The 20,169-nt window shown below is 37.7% G+C and overlaps 1 protein-coding gene across 3 annotated transcripts in view; it reads right to left on the bottom strand.

Annotated features, from left to right (window-relative positions):
- Nucleotides 1-15,256, bottom strand: part of hook3 (hook microtubule-tethering protein 3) — a 31,370-nt gene extending 16,114 nt beyond the window's left edge. Inside the window, exons 1-8 of one of the 3 annotated variants that reach the window (XM_041810620.1) lie at nucleotides 14,997-15,256; nucleotides 4,156-4,241; nucleotides 3,983-4,055; nucleotides 3,716-3,766; nucleotides 3,385-3,517; nucleotides 2,576-2,643; nucleotides 2,286-2,345; nucleotides 2,080-2,163 (exon numbers count right to left, since the gene is read on the bottom strand). In XM_041810620.1, the coding sequence (XP_041666554.1) occupies nucleotides 2,080-2,163; nucleotides 2,286-2,345; nucleotides 2,576-2,643; nucleotides 3,385-3,517; nucleotides 3,716-3,766; nucleotides 3,983-4,055; nucleotides 4,156-4,241; nucleotides 14,997-15,053 (612 nt within the window). In that variant the 5' untranslated portion in view covers nucleotides 15,054-15,256. The remainder of the gene's footprint in view (nucleotides 1-2,079; nucleotides 2,164-2,285; nucleotides 2,346-2,575; nucleotides 2,644-3,384; nucleotides 3,518-3,715; nucleotides 3,767-3,982; nucleotides 4,056-4,155; nucleotides 4,242-14,996) is intronic. The other 2 variants (XM_041810622.1, XM_041810623.1) reach the window with 2 other exon arrangements.
- Between the last annotated feature and the right edge of the window lie 4,913 nt (nucleotides 15,257-20,169).

Below are 20,169 nucleotides of genomic sequence, written 5' to 3'. Positions count from 1 at the left end.
AATTAGATATTTCTCCAGAATTGTTCTGCCTTTTTCTAACCCACCAAATATTGTGTTCATTATCATATAAAATGAATTATCGTTTGTTTCTGTTGTAAAATACATAGGATGGGGGAACTTATTAATTAACATATTAAATCACAATAGCAATTTGGGGGGGGGGGGGTCCCATTACAATTATTTTTCCAAATCATTCAGCCCTAGTATAGAGTTTGCGCACCTACTAGCTACAGTATGGTAGTTGAGAAACTCTAACTCCATACCTCCGCTTTTCTTTAAAATCACTATTATGGCCTAATGAGGAAAAAAAAGTGGTTTATAAATGGTGCTACACCATACCAGTCTGGTCTTTGACATACATTTTCCAGCATAATCTGTGCAATGAAGCGGCTGTTTGCAATACACTCTGAATGAGGCGAATTTTTGATGGTGTGATATGGCAGCTGCATGCACTTGATGCTTATACTAGTATGTAATTGGTCCTGACATTATACAAGAAAAAAGGGTATTAAAGGTGTGGCTTGTACACTGGATTTTAAGGTACTACACAAAATATTTAAAACTCATTTGTCTACAGTGTTTTCATCATACAAGGTATGGGTATTAAATAATGAGACTGCACTTATGAGGATAAAACCACCTGGTTCACAGTCACATCAATTTTTATATATCAAAGGCTGGGTATTCATGCACAACTGATGTACGTTTCCATTAAGTGATGTCTTTATTTCACTGCTAGTTACTGACTGAAGTGCATATGTTTTTGTTAAGGCATCAGAAAACGATTCACTTAAAAGCCGTGCAATGCATTAACTTGAAATTTTTGGTAAAATTGAACAAAACAGAAGCAGAATCTTTTGGTACATTAACTGATGTGTAAGGGGAACACTCCATGTCATGTGCACGTGTGTTTGAATGGCACAAAACATTTGTGAAGGCAGAGAGAATGTCAAGGACGATCAACATTCTGAGCGCCTATGCACATCAAAAACTTCCAAAAATTTTTTAAAAATGTTTTAAAATCATTCAAAATGATCAATAAATCAGTATAAAAACAACAGCAGAAATTGTCTTCACTGATAAAGAGACAGTTCAGCAAATTTTGCATTAAAATTTGAACACACCATCATGTCATCAACACCATCGTCATCATTGAGGAAAAAGCACAACAAAGCAAGTCCAAATTCAAGGCCGTGTTGGATTGTTTTCTTTGACACTGAGGGTACAATTTTGGAGGAGTGGGTTCCAGAAGGGTAAATCAACAATATTACAAACAGGTTCTAGAAAAAAACTATGAGAAAAAGTCAGAAGAAGGAGACCACAGTTGTGAAAAGGTGTATTCATTCTTCATCAAGACAACATGCCAGCTTACACTGTGCTCTTGGTAATGCAGTTTCTGGCTCAAAAATCCCTATTCACCTGATCTAGCATCGTGTGACTTTTCCCTTTTTCCTACAATCAAGTCTGTTCTCAAAGAAACACATATTGAGTCTGTGTCAGAAGTTAAGAAAGAACAACAGAGGTTCTGAGGAAAACTGTCCAAAAATGACCTACTGCACTGCTTTGATCAATGGAAGACTCAAATACAGTGGCATGGTGATGCAGAAGGGGAGTGTATTGAAGGAGAAAGACACTGAAAAATGATTATGTTCAATAACATTGTATTAGTGTACAAGTCTCATTTTCTATAGCCATACCTTGTATGTAGTATAAACGGAAGTGCTTGATTTTTAAGATGTATTTTAGCTTCAAATGGCATTATTGTATCATGAAGCTAACTCTTCATGAATGACACTCTGCCTACATTACATGTTGATCTATTCTTATTTCTGATTAAATTTATATTTAATTTATTTTTTTGACTCTTTGGAAACTTGAAACAATTTGTACTGAAATAATCATGTTATACACATTTAAATAACTCAATCAATCGCAGTTTATCCAAAGATATGCCACAGTATTAACTAAAATCTAGCCTCCAATCGTATTACATTTTCAGGCATGCTGTGTGCTTTTTTGTACAAAACCAGAATTCAGAAAGTCTTAAACACCATGGCCATACAGCTGCATCAAACCAACCTGCATGTCCAGCTCACGACACCTCTGGGCGATCTCTTCCTTGGTAGCCAAAGCATCATTTAGCTCCTCTACTGTCTTCTTCAGCTAAGAACACAAATACAAATACTACTGATTAAAACAAAGTGTTTAGATCATACTGATGGTACTGCTAAAAAAGAAATTATTTAACAGTTTCAGATAGAAGCTCTAGTGTGAAGTCTACATACCTGTCTGTCTATATCCACATATGAGTCATTTCCTGTCACTGGAGTCTCTTTACTCATCAGCTATGGAAACACAGAGAACAAGTCCATAAAAGGTTAAGTTTAAAAAACAAAATCAGAGCAACAGGACTTAAATGTCAATCTTAAACCTGTGCAGGATTACCCACTGATCCCAATCGTTAAACAATTTTTAAGACATTTCAAATATATATTACCTATTTAATGTCATTACTAAATAAAAAATAATCATAAAAAAAATCATTCATAATGATCTTAAAAGCAGAATGGTTTACCTCCTGGATGGCTGTCATGACAACATGCTGCACAGACTCCTCCATCATCATTATAGTCTGGATGTATTCTAGTGAACACAGTCAAAATTACAGGGTAAATTCACGCTTCTGAGAAAAATGTACTGTCAGGGATTCATAATACCGAATTTCGGTGACAGCCCAGATGCCAGTATGCCAACATTTTCAAATTCATGTTAGCAATACTGGTATGTCAATATCAGAATGCACTCAAGGCATAAAACCTCAGTCTTAAAAGACACATTAAAGTTTAATGAATGAGGATGAACACAAAAAAATAATTTCAGCTGGCATAAGGTCAGCTGTTGGGTCCTGCCTTAAACAGAACAAACGTACATACAGTCAATAACTGTATGTCCAACAAAGTGTCCCTCTCAGTTCTACAAATCAAACATTTTGGTCAACAAATATGACCTTAAGTGTTACTATACTTTTTAAGTTTGTATAGTTATGTCTACTCTGCCTCTATGTCCAATAACCATGTATGAATGAATCCTGTCCTAAATCAAAGAGACACCTCATACTTTAAACAGTCTGTGATGATTTACCAACTGTATTGTCTGGAATCATACAAGAGCAAGAGCTGGTTTGTCTCATGTGCCCTTGTGTGCTACACTGTTTAATCCCCAAAGTCTATGTTCACCCATAAAGGGTAGGTGTTTCTTTTTACATCTTTCCCCTTTTATCTAAAGCTTTATTTGTGTAAATAAAGTATAAAAAAAATAAAAAATATAAATATTAAAATTGCAAACTGCACACACACCAACAGTGACAAACTGGTTACTCTGTACCTTGTTTCTGTTCACAGTTAACAGCACAGCCCAGTAAAAGCTGCAGCATCCTCCCAAGTTCTGCTGCATCAGAGTGTTCTCCAATGAGGTTCACATCTGGCAATGTGAAGTCGTTAATGTGCTGGCCCAGGACCTAGACACAGATAACAGGTGTTTGAATGTAGTTTGGAAATAATGGAAACATGTTATTTCAAGAACTGTAATATCATGTGATGAGTTTAAGAGATTATGGTGGAGTGGGCAGTCACATTTTCTCTGAAGCAGAAATCTTTCTCCTTATGTAATCTGAGCTCTAAGAAGTGATCAAGACATCAGAATACAGTTTTCTTACCTCCTGATAATAGTCTAGGATTCCCTTTAAGATTTTCTTTAGATTGCTGACCTGAAAGGAAAAGACATAATACAATAAAAAGTTACACAAGCTAAACTAATCAATGAAGTTAATATATTTAAAAACGGGTCATAGTAGTAGTAGGTTGTCTTAGTCATTGAAGCATAACAAACTAACCTATAAGACCATCCTGTTGAAAATCAAAGATCTGTTTGTATTAAAGCAAAAAAAACATGCAAATGTTTGAAAAAAAAGGTGGATTGTTACCTTTAACCTCCAGTTGTCCCCAACCTCTGGCTTGATTCTACTTATCCAAGCATCATTGAAATAAACTATATCTCTAAAATTCAGACAGAAAAAAGAAATTGGATTCCAAATTTTCAAAAAGCATCTGACTGAAAATATCAAAATGATATATCTTGAGGGGGAAAAAAACTTACATTTTCTGCAGAGCTTGAGCCATGACGATGCCGCTTGTTAGGTCTTCTACTGTCTTGCATGGTGCCTCCACTCCAAACGTCTGGATCTAAACAACAAACACAGACACATGTTCAGTGCTGGGAGCAGTTAGTGCTGCTCAGTGCAACCTAAATTGAACCTGATTGAGACATACAACAAACACTGTACTTGACAGCCATTATATCCTCTTTAAAGGTTTTCACAGTTCACTTGTGGATATGAGAACTTTATAATCAGCAAATGCAATCAGCTAGATACTACGTGAATCAGGACACACAAACACGCTTATTACATTTTGCATTAATGATGCCTTTTGGGCATTCGTATACCAAGTGACAGCACTGTAGTGCGCACGTCCACATCATGCATTAACAATGCGTGTTCAGGGTTGACCTCATGAGGGAACTCACATGCCCTGTAATGCAAACATAAGCCATACCAATTTCCCGTTTTATTTTTATTTTTTGCTGAGGCTTGGTATCTCAACATGCTGTGTGCTGTGAAACCACTGGCAAAACAAATAAAAGGGGCAGACCAGCCATAAGCTATGAGACCTAAGACCCCTCTTTAACAGCTTTTCTCCCTCATTGTCAGTACATGATATACTATTCAGCCAAAAAATACTTGTTAGGTAGTGGTTAAATCGAAATGACAACTCAATTCAAGACGAAAATTCTGAGGGAGTAGTTGTGTGTCGCTTGCAGATAAGCCAGTTAGTTCTAAGGGAGTTGTTTTCCTTTTTTCCTGTTTTTGTTGTTGTTTTAAAGATATTAAAGCAAAATGGGACCAAATGAAAAGCTGTTTGAGAGCCAAAGACTAGCTCTTATTACTGAGCTTAGACAAATAATCTGAGTATGAAAAAATTCCCATTACTCCAAGCAAGGCAGGAGTGATGGGAATCCATTCCTTTTCTTACTAGCAGAATACAGCAGATCATGTCAGCTGAACGGGTTATTTTAAAGGCTTGCCAGTACCTGTTGCATCTACACAACCAATCCTATCCTGATGAAGGGATCCTAGACTATATCCATATGTAGCCTGAGCTTTTGGTTATCAACACATTTTCACACAATGAGGTGCAGCAATACAAGAGTTAAGGAATGCCACTTTCAGAATGCCCAAAACTGATATAAATCCCAGTTAAGGCATTATCTAAAAACAGTACAACTGTAGCAAACTGTTTTTTGGGGTTGAATTTTGGTCTATAAATGCATGCTAGAGTTAGTATGAAACTCACACTTCCTGCCCCAACATGATTTTCACAGCTTTGCAAGTCATCACTGCACTGTTTCTCTCACATCAGCCCATCACTTCCCTTCCTTAGGATCCTTCCTTGAAATGCCTTTGTTCTTTTTCTATCCTTCTCAGTATTCTGTACAGCTTTTCCTCCAGGCTAAAAATCTGTTACACTGACAGAAGTGAATATTTTTCAGTCTGCATGTCAGCAGTCCATGTGCATAAAGGAAGAGGGGAGGAAGCTGAGAATAGGAATGCTGGATTTCTGGCAGGAGGAAAATGACGTGGTTGAAATTCCTCCTGCACAACGTTCTACTGGTCTCACTTTTCATTACGTGGCACAACGGTCAGCTGACAAGCTCTCAGCTGCAGCAAGGGGAAGCACTCAAACAGACTGGCCAAAAAGTTTTCTATGATGGCATATCAATGAGGGACTAAATATTTCCTGAAGGGTTTACCCTGGATCAAAATTAGGTAACAGGGTAGAACTCAACAGCATTGAGTGTTTTAGCTGAACTCCAGCTGAACTTTAATATTTTCACTCATTTTATGCCTTTCATTAAACCCACTCAAAGTTCTTAGCAATGAAAAGACTATTATGAAAGCAGCTACAAGTTTTGGCAGTAATACGGCAATGCTCTGTCAAATGACCGCTTTACTGGCTGTAGAGCTGTCTTTCTCAAAATAAACATGATGCAAGACCAACAATTTCAACACCATCTACAACTGCTGATTTGCCACATTAAAGAAATCTGAATTGATCGATTGGTTTATATATCTTTTGGATTCTTAAGAAAAGAACCTCTAGCTCTGTGACTTGAAGCAAAACAGCACTTTGTGAGAGGCTTGTGATAACACTTATTAGAGACAAATCAGTAAACAAGAAGACATCTGATAGTGAGGACACACTTCACATGACACGAGGGGTGCAAGACATTCAAAATAACAACAAGTCATCACTCCATAAAATAGTGGAACTTTACTGTTTTAAAGGTGTTTCTAACATATGTAAACAGTTCTTTAGTCAAATTTCCTTTAAGGTGTCGCCATACTTTTTGTAACACTGATCCGACATGAGAAATGTTATTTTAAAAAATCAAAATCAAATTCAGATACATTTTTTGTACTTGCTGACACCCTTTGAATGACTGACTTCATACACCATGAAGTTCTGATCTTACTTATGATCTTCAGTTGTTTTTTTTTTTACAACTATCCTTATTCCTACTTACTAGTTTTCAGTCTATTCAGGTAGCCAACACCATATGACACAATTTCTCGGAGTATACATAACACATCTCATTGCTGAAGCCAAACACTGCCCAAGAGCCACAACATAAAGTAACCTAAACAATACCACTGATTACATAATACCAGCAATAAGGAAGAAAAAAAACTTCTCCCCAATTTAGCTTACCACACACGACATTTCCTTAAATATCTGTCAGATCAGCTCAATTTTCAGCTAGTTTTTACCACACCACAATAAAAGTTATCTTCCCCCCTAACATTGAGTTACTCCCATGCAAAGAACAATACAACTGGAATTAGTGAGGGGGATAATACAGTTGCACAGTGCTAAAATGGCTTGAGCTGTATCATTGTAGAAAAGGATGCAAACATACAATTGTTCCTAACTTAGTGGTGACTCTGCACGAAAGCAACAGTTGGATTACATCACTTCCCTTAGCAGGAAAATGATGGGAGGAAAGAAAATGTACCACTATACAAAGACAACCCACAGAGATCTTAAGACACATTTCCTCAAACATGACAGTGCTACAACCAAGCAGACACTTTCTAAAGACTATAATTTAGCCTATTAAAGAAAGAAAAGCCAATGCTTCTTGATATGTAAAACCTGAAATGTAAGTCAAACTGTATTAGAAAGTTTAGTCTGTTTTTGGGGGCCAACAAAAAAATAAATTGTCATCTTGCATGGTTATTTCTACTACATTAAAGCAAAGTCCACAATGCGACGTTCCTGTGCAGCTGTGTAGCTCTTTCAGAGCCATTTGTTTTCACTACGTGGAGTCTGCACTGCTGCTAGCTATCAATACAGTTATTGAGCTCTCAGTCTGCCGTGATGATTGTGATGTATGAATCCAGAGACTGTGAGTCACACTACCTATCTCTGCTCTTCATTCACTGTCTAGAAACTGAAGGTTCTTTTGCATCAAAAAAGCACTCAAAGTGGTGTATTTACTTACCCCCATTTTCTTTAAAAACATGATTCTAACTAGGGAGAAAAGCTGTAAAAAAGAACCACACTACCTTGGTCTTCCTTGCTGCCAAGCTCCCTACCTGCTTGCAATATGCAATGAGTGGGGGTAAAATTTTCAATACTTTCAGGCTGTGAGTAATATGTGATGGTGGTGGCTGCACAGAAACATTCAGGGCTTATGAAATGCATATAAAAGTTGTATCAGCAGTGAACTTTAGAAGAAAAAAGGGCATTAAGAGTGTATATATGCCAGATATTAGTGTCCCCAATGTTTGATGTCAGGTTGGAACATTTGTCAACAACTTGTCTTGCCAAAGCGACTTACTACAACACCAGTCACTGATCTGCCCAGGCCTTAGGATCTTAAAGCTTCCAAATCAGTTCCATTATGTCAGCTGAGAGTCCTATACCACTTAACTCTTTTGTGATGGCCCCTGTGGCTATTATTATACTCTTCACCATTGTCCAAGAGCAGCAATATGTTTTCATGGCTACTTGACTGCAAGTTAGGTCTACAGAACTGCAGTATACATGGCACTGGATTACAATGCCTTCAACAGAATGTATACCCATGTGGTGTCTCTCGAAAAGCCACTGTAGAGTAAAGCAAATGAGTCTCTTTATGCTGTGCAGAACAATGACCAGAGAATAAAGCCCAACTTTTCCAGCTCCATTTCAATAAGGGATGGCATATAATTAGAATGATTTGAGTCTATTATCTATGTCTCAATGGAGGTCTAAAATGCCCATCCTGTATTTTTTTTTTTAAGATTTTCCTCAAACTAAAAAAAAAAGTGTAATTTTTGGGGGTTATCCCATCTGCATCAAATAGTACATTTCTGGTTTATTTAAACTTCACACTGATTATGGTGTACTCAGGTTTAAAGCAATGTCTTTGTTTGGAAACAGTGCAAAGTTTAAGCCCTTGTGGTAAGCCTCAGAGCTGTTGTTCCTGAACAGAGATAAAGGCCAATGAGCTGTGGCCAGCAGTGCAAAACAATGGGAGCTATCCCCACACTGTTAACTTCAGCTGTTACATCAGAACTCCTCACAGAAAGCTCCAGGTTAAGCCAGGTCTATATCGCCAGAATCACCACCCAAATCAGCTTTTATGATTATATTAATCGCTGAACCCTGAAGCTTTGGCCAAACACTGGGGGGGGGGGCTGCTCATGCAACCACTGGAATAATATTTTGAGTTAAAAATAGCTTTAACAGCTTTAGAAACTGCTCATAGCTCACATGCATGTTTTGCATTTAAAGTACAAAATCTGTATCTATCTAAAACAGTGGCTCTAAATGTTGGTCCAGTGAGCAACATGCTATTGAGATATCCATTTAAACATTTTGAAATTGGCACAAGTTCTTTATTAGTGCTTAGGTGTTCCATCTAGTTTAGCACTGGTATTGTTTTATCTTGATGCTTTAATCCAATTGTTTATTAATCCACTTCTCACCTACATGTCCACCATAGAACATCTTGTGTGATTAATCTGTATGCTATCTTGGGTCCTTGTAGTGCATAATCTGTGTGTTAGCAATATTATGGTGGTTTGAAATCCATTCATCTTGGAACAAATTGTAGTTATAAAAAGAGTTGCCCATGTTATACAGCCTCTACAGAATGTAATCAACCTTCTGTGATGACAGAAATATGTCTATGGAGTAGTTATCCACTAACAGGTCAGAGGAAAAGGTCCAATTTAGGCCATGCTTAAAATGATCATTCACTGAAAACCAGGTATACCCTAAATGGTTGGCAATGGGCCCTTTTTTAATATCTGATAGAAATTTGAAAATAGCCTAATGCTTGGAGTGACTGATCCAATTACCTGGTTAATAGTGAAATGTCTGTGGCAGAGAGAAGCATTGTGTTTGTGAAGTTATGTAATTGTAAAGGCTAACTGAATAGCTAGTCAATAAGAACTGAGCACATTAGAATTTTTAATCAAGGTGAAGTGAAATGATGCACCTTTGACTGTCCACTTGAAACAGCTCCAACATCCATCTCACTTGAGGCTGCTGTGTTAAAACCTCCCCAAACTTTGTTGAGTCCATTTAGTTAAAAACAGTTATCCAGTGTTGAAATCTGTGTGAAACCAGCAGATTAAAGCCTGTTAGTCAACTTGCATTGGCTCTTAGCGGTTAGTATGTCTTCTGACATTAAGTAAATTACAGTGCATATATAATTTACCTTTAAAATAAGGAAATCTATATTGTGGCAACTTGAATAAGTAGCCTAGTTGTTTGGAAATGTGTTTTCTCTGCAATATAAAATATTTGCATCAACTGTTTACTGAGTCAATGTTCTGAGACCTACTGCTTTTTACTTATGACAATTCACACTGTTTAAGCCTACTGAATAGGCTTAATGCATGTTTCCAGCCTGTCAATAATCTTGTTTATTCACATTGACTCGTGATAAATGAAACACCAAATTGTGTAACTCAGTTGTCCTGCCTGTAGAATATTTGTTGCATTGCTCCTTGGGAGGTTTTGTATTGCTTTGTTGAAAAAAAAAAAAGAAAAAGTAAAAGCATGCCTTGATTGAATGAGGATGACTGCTGTGCTCTTATAATCAGGTTACTCTCCCACTTGTTGGTGGTTCCATTGCACTACAAAGCTAAGTAGACAGACCTACAGCTAAACCAACTGCTATGTCAAAACATAAAACATGCTCAGTACAACTATCAGCTGATCTCACTCGAACATCATCAGTGATCAGTATCATTTGTGACAAACCTGACTGGGGCACACCTACAAAAAAATGTAGTAGTTCAGTTTCAAAAAAGTTCCATGTTCAGACAACATTTGGTAGCTACCACTGTGCACATAGGTCTGCAGCAATGATTAAAACACTCTAGTATAATACATTCCAGGCCAGTTGTTAGTGTGGCTTTTTAATGAAATAACACCAACATTTATGTGGACAGATAATGAGGTAGAGTTGCCTATGTTGACTATGAGTGAGCAGCAAAAACACAACTCAGGAATCTGCTGTTGATGCTGTAGTCACCCTAGGGATGCATGGCAACTGACTGGAACCATAATGTGCATGTCTAAAGCATCTAATCATAATGCAGGGATACCGAAAGGAACTTTTATATGCATGCACATAAAGTCTCTATTTTCAGAGGAACTGCATATTAGCAGTTTACACAGTGAAGAAAACTGGGCTGTTTTCATATGCTAGCACCTAGAGTTGTTATCAGGGTTATCCAAACTGTGGCTCCTGGAACAACTGTGGCCCTTTTTCAGTAAATTTAAGGATATTTCTATTTAATTAGTATACATTTTATTCATTTACATAAACAGAACACTCTTTGTTATGGTAAAATTATTGAAAAGGCTAAAAAATGTTCCAAAACTTGTGTTCCAAAAAAATTTAAATGGAAAAACAGAAAAAAAAATAAAATGGATTTCATAGGGCCCTACTCTATATTGTGCTTTGTTTAATCATGCTGAATGTTAGCGTTAATAACTGGAAAGTTATTCTTCTTTGCCACCGGAAAACCGTGCATGCACAAACTACTGTGTTTAGAGCAGTGAAGAAGCAAAGGACCAACTGCAGCAACAAAGACTGGTGGCTGGCTGGCTGCGTGACATTTTTTGCTCTGTATTTGATCATCAAAAGGCCTCTAGTAAACCTGGTGTGGATTTCATTTATTACCATTAGACTGAATGCTGACTGTCATATTGTTTACCCTTTGTGAAGGTCTGCAAACCAATAGCAGGTTGTTTCGTCATCCCATAATGCCACCTAAAAAAACAACAATGGTGGTGGATGGCTCCTCTCTCTTCCCTGCAGGACGGAAAGATGTAGGAGATCTTTTATACCCTCAGCAATCAGACTCTATAATTCTACTATAAACAGATGACTACATGAGACTCCAGACAAATGAATTTCCCTTTGGGGATGACTATAGTTATTATTGTATTGTACTGTATTGTAAATAGAGCATAATGGAGAGAAAGAGCCTGTGATGCAGCTCCCTGTGTTATTGTCATTCTAATATTTAGCTATAAAACTCACAATAATAAGCAGAAAAACAACTTTAGTGTTGCAGAGATGCTGTACATTATGAATCTATTTGTTGAGCTATGTTCAGAGTCAAATATGGGTCTAAAATAATTTGCTAGTCTGCATAGTCACTCCAGAAAGTTTACACTGGTATCGGATCAGTACTCGGTATTGGCCGATACCCAACACCTGGTAGCAGAATCAGCACTGGGGAAGAAAAATGGTATTGGAACATCTCTACTGGCACCTTAGAACCTGTTTTCAAAAACCCTAATTGCGGGTCGTGTAAATGAACAGCCAATACGCAACAAAAATAGCAGTTTTTAGATTAAAATGTTGTCATCATAATAATAAGAATAATATCTTGAATTTATATAGTGCCTTTCAAGAAACCCAAGGACGCTTTACAGGAACACATATATATGGACAAACTATGTGAGGGGTAGGATGAGTGTAAGGGGTGGTTTAGTGAAGACTGTGGGCTGTGGTGAACAGGTGGTGCTTGAGACATGTAAAAGTGGCCTTAGTTTACCTGAAAGCAATCTGAAATGTACTGTCTAAAATACATGGGATACCTCTGCTACAACTGCACTGGAAGTGAGAAAGTCTGAGAGTATACAAATAAAGTCTGAACAGTGATTTAAAAAAGCTTCAAGGGGGGCTGTCAAGTGAAACTCAAGGTTTTCAGAATAAACCATATGTACAGTATGTGGCCAACATTAATTAACATTAAGTTTGAGAAGTAAGAGCCATGTGATTATTTTGTAAAACTCTTCAGCATTTAGCAATAAAAAACACACAAAAACCCACACTTGTAACAACAGACTACAGTACACCAAGAAAGCATGGACACAAACTACTTGTAAAGGCTGAAATGAGAAAAAGGAAAAAAGGAAATCAGCACCCTTGTGTTTGAGGAAACATTTGGGAAGGGATGCAATTAAGCTGTGGAAAGGGTGTATCACATGACTATGTCACCTGACTAGAGCAAAATAACTGGCAGCAAAAGCAGTCGAATTAACTCAAATTAAATAAGTATGAGAGAAGACTAATTCCTCACTACGATAGGCATATGTCTACAGAAGGGTGTATCTTATGTAATATCTGTCAGGTCTTTGATTTGCAATGACTTTGCCAATCAAGAAAATAGCATAGCAGTGCCACACATGTCAACCTTGTACAGCTTTAGAGTAACAGTCAATGTGCAAGAGGTGCTTCATGAAGTGGCATCAGTTGCAAAAATACATGCTGCAAAAATAACTGAGACACAATGCAATCAATGTTACAATTCCAGTTGCTTCACAGACTTATCTTAATTAACCTGTTGACCTGTATAGATTTCTGTTGTTCTTTGTCAATACTATTCTATACTTGTGGTGCTATTATAAAGAAAAACCATCACACATCAAGGCATTTTCTTCAATTTCAGCTCTAACGAACTAAGAGCAGCTTTTTCTAGGCTACCAAATATAACTGTATGCATAGTGTTGTTTTTAAGATAAAAGTAGTTTTCTGTTGAGCAAATGTACTGTCATCAGATATAATCACTTGTATCTCATAATCTTATAAGACAAACTGGTTTATACACCAGAAATAACCACAAAATGAAACAATAGCTGAACATAGATGTGACTGTTTCAATGAGTCAAAGATGAACTGACATTTGGATGATATCTGGTAGTATTTTCGATGCCACTTATACTTCATGTTAGCAGGTATGCTGCCTTAACTAAATCCTTTCAAATGTTTATTTGTTCATCAGAACTGATTCTTGTGATTCTGTTTTACTGCATTAAATATTCTATATCATGCAACAAACAACCATTTACTAAGCCATACCTCTGTGTGCCCAAGTGTGTCTGTAATGAAAACATTAAGCAGGCCTACCTCTTGCCCTGACCCAAAGCAGAAGCAGTCCCAGACATCTTCATTGCTATTTCATAAGAGGTACAGTCTCACATGTTTTAGTACCAAGCAGTCACACTCTGTGCTGTGACTTCGCAGTTGACAAGTATGTGAGGAATGCTTGCACGCTACATCATCACAGGGAACATGACGAACGGCTGCAGATAAGGCAAACTATGACAAAAAGGAGGGGGAAAAGCTGATGCACAAGCTGATACAAAATACAAAATAATTGTATAAGAACTGTATTTAGTAAGATTCTTATATATTATATCAAACAATCAATTTTTACTTCCCTTTGCCTTGTTTCTTTCATTCACAACCAAGAGACCCTTTGCAAAATGTTTGGTGATTATACAGTTAATAAATAACACCATGAATGTTTTTTTCTGGTTCAAATTAAACAGCCAGGATTAAGGGGCTGAATGACTTCTTATTTCACAAAAGGAAAAGTGCAATTTGATTTGATTACATGACATGTAAAGAAGCACATGACCATGGAGAAGCAGCTAAGCTTTCTTGCACTATGCTCTACTACAACCTGAACCCCAGGCTTGTTTCCACTTTACACTATTGACATTTGTACCAGTAGTTTATTGTGAAAACATGGAATTACTTACATACAGTTTCCATCACATGCCAATCCCTACCAATCCATTCACAATTTAGTACAAGTTAGAAATATATGACCCTAACTGCATGCTATATCAATAACAGACTTTTCATAAACATCACCTAATTCAGATTGTAATTAAGTGTAAGGTAGGACAACACAAACAGGAATTGCTCATCATCTGAGCTCAAGACACGTAGTGCTTTTCAGCACTGTAAACAGACAAACCGTTAGCATGTCATGCTACAGTCTGATGCAGTACTTGACTGAATAGCTTCAACATCTGCTTCGTGGTTCTGTCCACTAAGATTGAGAATAATATCTTATGAATCTAAACTTTGGTGTGATATTTTGTTGACGGGAGCGGAAAATGGAAAATCACATAATGATACACTGGACAACAATGGCAGGAATTCATTCTCTGAGCTGTAAACGCTGTATACTCAAAGGAAAAAGCCTTAGCTCATAAACCGTTGAACCATAACAAGGCCAACATCTCTGCCGTTTGATCCCTTAATTGCTCTTCAGGCATTAGAAAAGTTAACCTAGCTAGATTTCAGACAGCAAAGTTCCGAAATTACAGTCTTTACTCGGTTCACGGATTTCTTCCGACTAGCTAGCAAAACATCAGCAGCTAAAGTAGCAAACAGCTGGCCTGCATACGTAACCAACGTGAGCCCATGTCATTTTCCCCTAGCCAGCTACCGTTACCCAGGCTGGCTATAGAAGCTAGCATTAGCCGTTATGCTAGTTAGCATCACCGGCGCCGGAGAACTGTCTGTGTGTGGAAAGTAGCCCAAAAACTTCATATTTTGTCACCTACCCATGTCAGGAGGCTTTCACAGAGTTCCATTCGATCCAAAGACTCTGAGGTACTCATTGTTAACTAACGTAGACCGACTTTGTGTGGTGAACAGAGCCTGTGGCCGGCAGTCGGCTTCATGTACTCCCGAGGTCTCTCGCTCTCTGGATGTCTCACAATCTGTGTCGGCCAATGGTCGGGTTCGCTGCTTTGCCAGTCTGGCGTCTGCCTGAGGAGGGTTAGGTGGGCGGAGTTTACACTTCACATACAGAAAACTCCCACAGTTACAGAGGAAACTCCCTGAGGAGGATTTTCTTTCTACGGGACAAGAATGTCACGTAAAGTGAGTGCTGTGAAGTTTGTCACTCTGTGGGCCAAAATTCAACTGCTGCTCGAAGTCGCTTCAGCAGCTATACTCTCAAACAGAAAAAAAACAACACTCAATCACAGGGCTGGATTTTACGGAGCCACGGAAGAGACATGGGTGAAAAAAATAAAAAACGCAAGAATTAACCCCACTCAACCCCCACACTTCAAGACAATATCACCCCTAAATCTGCCTGTCTTGTGTCTAAATTTGGCGATTTCCCCGAGGTCGCAGTAAGCAGAACATATAAAAAATGTGGAAATGGGGGGCCAAGCAACAGTTTATAATGCTCAAACTTGCAGAGATTGCTTTTCTATCAACTATACGTGTAGCCTACAATTCGACAAATTTACAGTGTCAATATCAAATGGTAAATAACATATTTAAAGCAGAAAATAATATGAAGCAACCTGACTATACCTGCATTAAAACTGTAAAGGTCACTCAATGGTTATCACTGCCAGCTACCCTGCTGTGAGTTCCTACTTGTTGTCCACCTGTAGTGCTCATACATCAGCTCACCCTGACTTAGAAAACACATAGGAATACCTGGATGAGATTAAATGTTTTTTTTTATTATTATTATTATTATTATTATTATTATGTGATTTTATCTACTATACATTTGTAATAAAAAAAGAACAAAAAAGAACAAATGTACAATTCTGCCAATTATTTCAGAAAGATACATAAGAAAGGATGATGGTAAAAATGAACTTAACACTTATGGCACATTATTGCATTTTCTCCACTACTGTGCATGTGCCCTGGTGGGCATGTTAACAAGTTTTGTCCACTGACAGTGCACTTTAGAGCAGTGGTTCTCAATGTGGGGTCAGGACCCCTCTGGGGTTCACGAGACTTTAGAGGGGGTTGCCAGATTCCTTCATAAAAACAAAGATTTTTTTTTTTTTTTCAGTTTTATTTTGGGCTTTTTGTGCCCTTTATTGATAGAGAGGACAGTGGATAGAATCGGAAACAGGGATGAGAGAGTGGAGCAGAGACATGCGGGAAAGGGCCACAGGCCAGATTCAAACCCTATCTGCCTGTGTACATGGGGCGTGCCTTAAAAATCCTGAGTTTCTGGACTATTTTCTTATTTTAACCATAAAAGGCCCAGAAAATTCCTGTGAGTACATGTTTTTGCCCATTTTTCCACAGTACTTAGAACTTTTAATATATGGCAGTTATTTACATTTTACTGCATGTTAAGAGTGTTTTAACAGTTTAAAATGAAGAAACACAAAAAAACGGGGGAACTTTATGCTAGAATCTTAGTGAGAAAAGGGGAAATTACAGTAATAACCATATGGTGGCTATGAAGCACAGTTTCTCAGCTTTCAGAAACTGTTGAACTGGTGAATTTTTCCGATAACACAGTCATGCAATTATGGTCATGTAGAGTGAGCTTCAACAGAGCGTTGTCAGTGACGCGCTAGGATTTAAAGGTTAAACCACTAAGCCACCTACGCCCCGACAAAGAATTTTTAAAAATGATTTCAAACTGCATATTTAGAAAAAAATACATGCATACAATTAGTTTGTTATAAAATAAAATCATGGTCATTTGATGAGATGATGCAAGATGCAAGTCTGCACATGACTATTCTTAAATGTGCATGGCTGTGTTCAACTTTGCTTCAACCAGCCTCCTGTATAGTGGAAGTCCCTTGTCTTTGGCACCTTTACTTTTGGGGTTGCAGGCTGAAAAGTTTGAGAACCCTGTTGTACAAGATTGAGTTTCTTTCACTAAGATTGCAATCTAAAGGGCATTCTGTCAAATTCTGTCCACTTAAAGGGCACCAAAGAGGGCATTTTTCTAATTTTGTCCAATTAGAGGGCACTCTAGAAGGCACTCATTATTTTGAAACATCAGGACATCTCAATTCCACAACTGTGGCCTTTATTAGACCACCTGTCATATTTGTCTCAAAGACCATCCAGCATCATGAAGTGCTTTAATGTGGACTCTTTCATTTTCAGTAAGCTCTCCATGTTTTACCATTTTGAACAGGAATGAGGGATTTCAAACTGAATTCACCCAAATTTGCGCCAGCTCACTGGGCTTCTCTGAGAAGACAGAAATTAATCAAGTATAACATTCAACCACTAAAAGTAATTTTTCTGTTCAGGAATGCAAGTAAATAACTATAATTTGACATATGTATCAAGAAATAATAATGTGCTTTGCTATTTTTTCAGTTTTTTTGTAAATCAGTAAATTTGAAAATTCATGGATAACAATATGAATTATATTTTAGCATTACAAATATCATTTGGGTTAAAGAGTTTCTACATATTGGTGTATTAACCATTGCAGAAACATAACGAATGATTTTGGTAATTACCAATGCTGTTAATTTAGGGCAGCTGTGGCATAAACCTTACTTTGGTTAGGGTTAGGGTGGTCTAATAAATTTGTTAAGCACTGTATATGAGCAATGATGAGCTTATAATTAGAGGTTTGTGTGAGAAAACATATTTACATTACTCCAAGTTTTATTCTACTATGTAATTTGGCTACTGTATTGTTTTCTACTTCTTATGCTCTAATACAACAGGCCACAGGAGTGTCCTCATCTCGTTTATGGAAATTACAAGTAAAAATTTGGGAACAAATAAAGTTATGCATTCCTCACTCAGCAAAAGAGACAACCTGAATATTGTCCACACTGAAAAGTATTTTTGCCATGAATGGTACAATTCATGTATCGGCATGCCTTAGCAAGTCATGAATCTAGCTTTTCTTTGAGCAGTGACAATGCTAAGATTGGGAATGGGCAAAATTGATTCACTTCAGCAGAAAGATTGGGCAGTTTGCTCTGAAATATATCTGCATCATGCTTAGACAGATTTGTGTTGCATCAGAGGAGCAAAGACACACTGCCAAATTCTTTAAAGTGATACAAAACCTGCCTGACCTGATGTTTTGGAATCCACAAAAGATAAAGCATATTTTATTTCATTAACTCTCTTGGCTTTTCAGAAAGTTTTCAGCTGAAAAACTCTGACATTAAAGAAAAGGTAGAGGATCTGAGCAATTACGGTATGCATGACTTGCAGTAGTGCTCAGTATACTCTCTCAGCAGCTGCAGTATTTTCCTACCTGTGTAAGACTCTCACCTAACCGGTTCTCAGCTGAGGAACCGCAGACACATTTACAACCTATAGTGCTGTCAATGGCTTAAGTTTGGTTATCAAAAACAAAAGGGTGGAGCTTGCTCAAACTCCCCAGAGACTAACCTGAGGAGACACTCATTAGTAAAGGTGGTGAGCGATGATGACAGCACAGCCACACCTCAAATTACAACATTCCAAGAGGGAACTGAAGGTCTTTTTTGAGCTCAGAAGCTGTCAAACATACAGAACGGATTTAACAGTTGACTGCTGATCCGCCTATAGGTCTCAACCTACTACACTGACTATTCATGAACATAAAGGCCAACGCCAGCTCAGCAAACATAGCCCCTAGAAAGCAAATGGTCTGGATACAGTTTCAGTTAGTCATCTGAAGCAGCCATTTTCAGTCAGAAGGTCAGGACCCCGGCTGGATTTAAGAAACTTTAGGATGCCAAGAAAGGGTTAAGTGTACCAAATTTATAAATTTCAAAATAGAATATCTGTCTTCAGCTGGACTGAATGATACAAGCTGTGACAGTTGGCTAATGGAAGTACACAAGTCAAGCTTCAGTTGATCCTATCATCTTCATTATGTTTGTTTCTGTAGAGGCAGAAAAATGTGCTTACGTTAAATTTTCTTATGGGCAAGATAAAGTAAATCTTATCATAACACTCCTTTAGGTGGGTTGTCATAACACCAGAATTTTAGACTTACAGTTAAAACCAGAACTTTACATACACTATGTAAAAAGACACATAACCTTTATTTTTTTCTCAGTATCTGACATTAAATCAGACTAAAGGTTACCTGTTTTAAAGTCAGTTAGGATAACCAAAATTATCTGTTCGCTAATTAACAGAATAAGGAGAGAGAGGATTTTTAGGGAGATTTTTTAAATTACTTTCTTCCTTCAAAGTCATACATTTTTATAAACATTTCCTTGGTATTTGGTAGCATTGCCTTTAAACTGTGTGACTTGGGTATCCTTCCACAAGCTTCTCACAAGAGTCTGCTGGAATTTTGGTCCATTCTTCCTGACAGAACTGGTGTAACTGAGTCAGCTTTGTAAGCCACCTTGCTGGCACATGCCTCCTCAGCTCTGTCCACAAATTTTCTACAAGGTTAAGTTTAGAGCTTTGTGATGGCCACTCCAAAAGATTGACTTTGTTGTCCTTGAGCTACTTTGTAAGTAATTTGGCTGTGTGCTTAGGGCCATTGTCCATTTGGAAGAGCCATCTGAGCCCAGGCTTTTACTTCCTGGATGATGTCTTAAGATGTTGCTTCAATATTTCTTCATGATGCTATGTACTTTGTGAAGTGCACCAGTCCCTCCTGCAGCAAAACATCCCCACAACATGATGCTGCCACCCTTGTTCTTCACAGTTGGGTGTTATCAGGCTTGGAAGCTTCCCCCTTTCTCCTCCAAATGTAACGATTATCATTATGGCCAAACAGTTCTAGTTTAGTTTCATCAGACCACAGGACATGTCTCCAAAACCTAAGGTCCATGCGTGCATTTACAAACTGTAATCTTGCTTTTTTATGTTGGTTTTGGAGTAATCGCTTATGCCTAGCTGAGTGGCCTTTGAGTCCATGTGGGTACATGACTCATTTCACTGTGAAAATGACACTCTCTTACCAGCTTCAGCCAGCATCTTTTCAATGTCTTTTTTTTGTTCTAGGGTTGATGCACACATTTGGCACCA

This window comes from Cheilinus undulatus, linkage group 17, assembly GCF_018320785.1.
Source record: "Cheilinus undulatus linkage group 17, ASM1832078v1, whole genome shotgun sequence".
NCBI lineage: Eukaryota > Metazoa > Chordata > Actinopteri > Labriformes > Labridae > Cheilinus > Cheilinus undulatus.
Note: the sequence above shows the minus strand (reverse complement) of the source record. Positions and strands in the feature narration are given on the sequence as shown.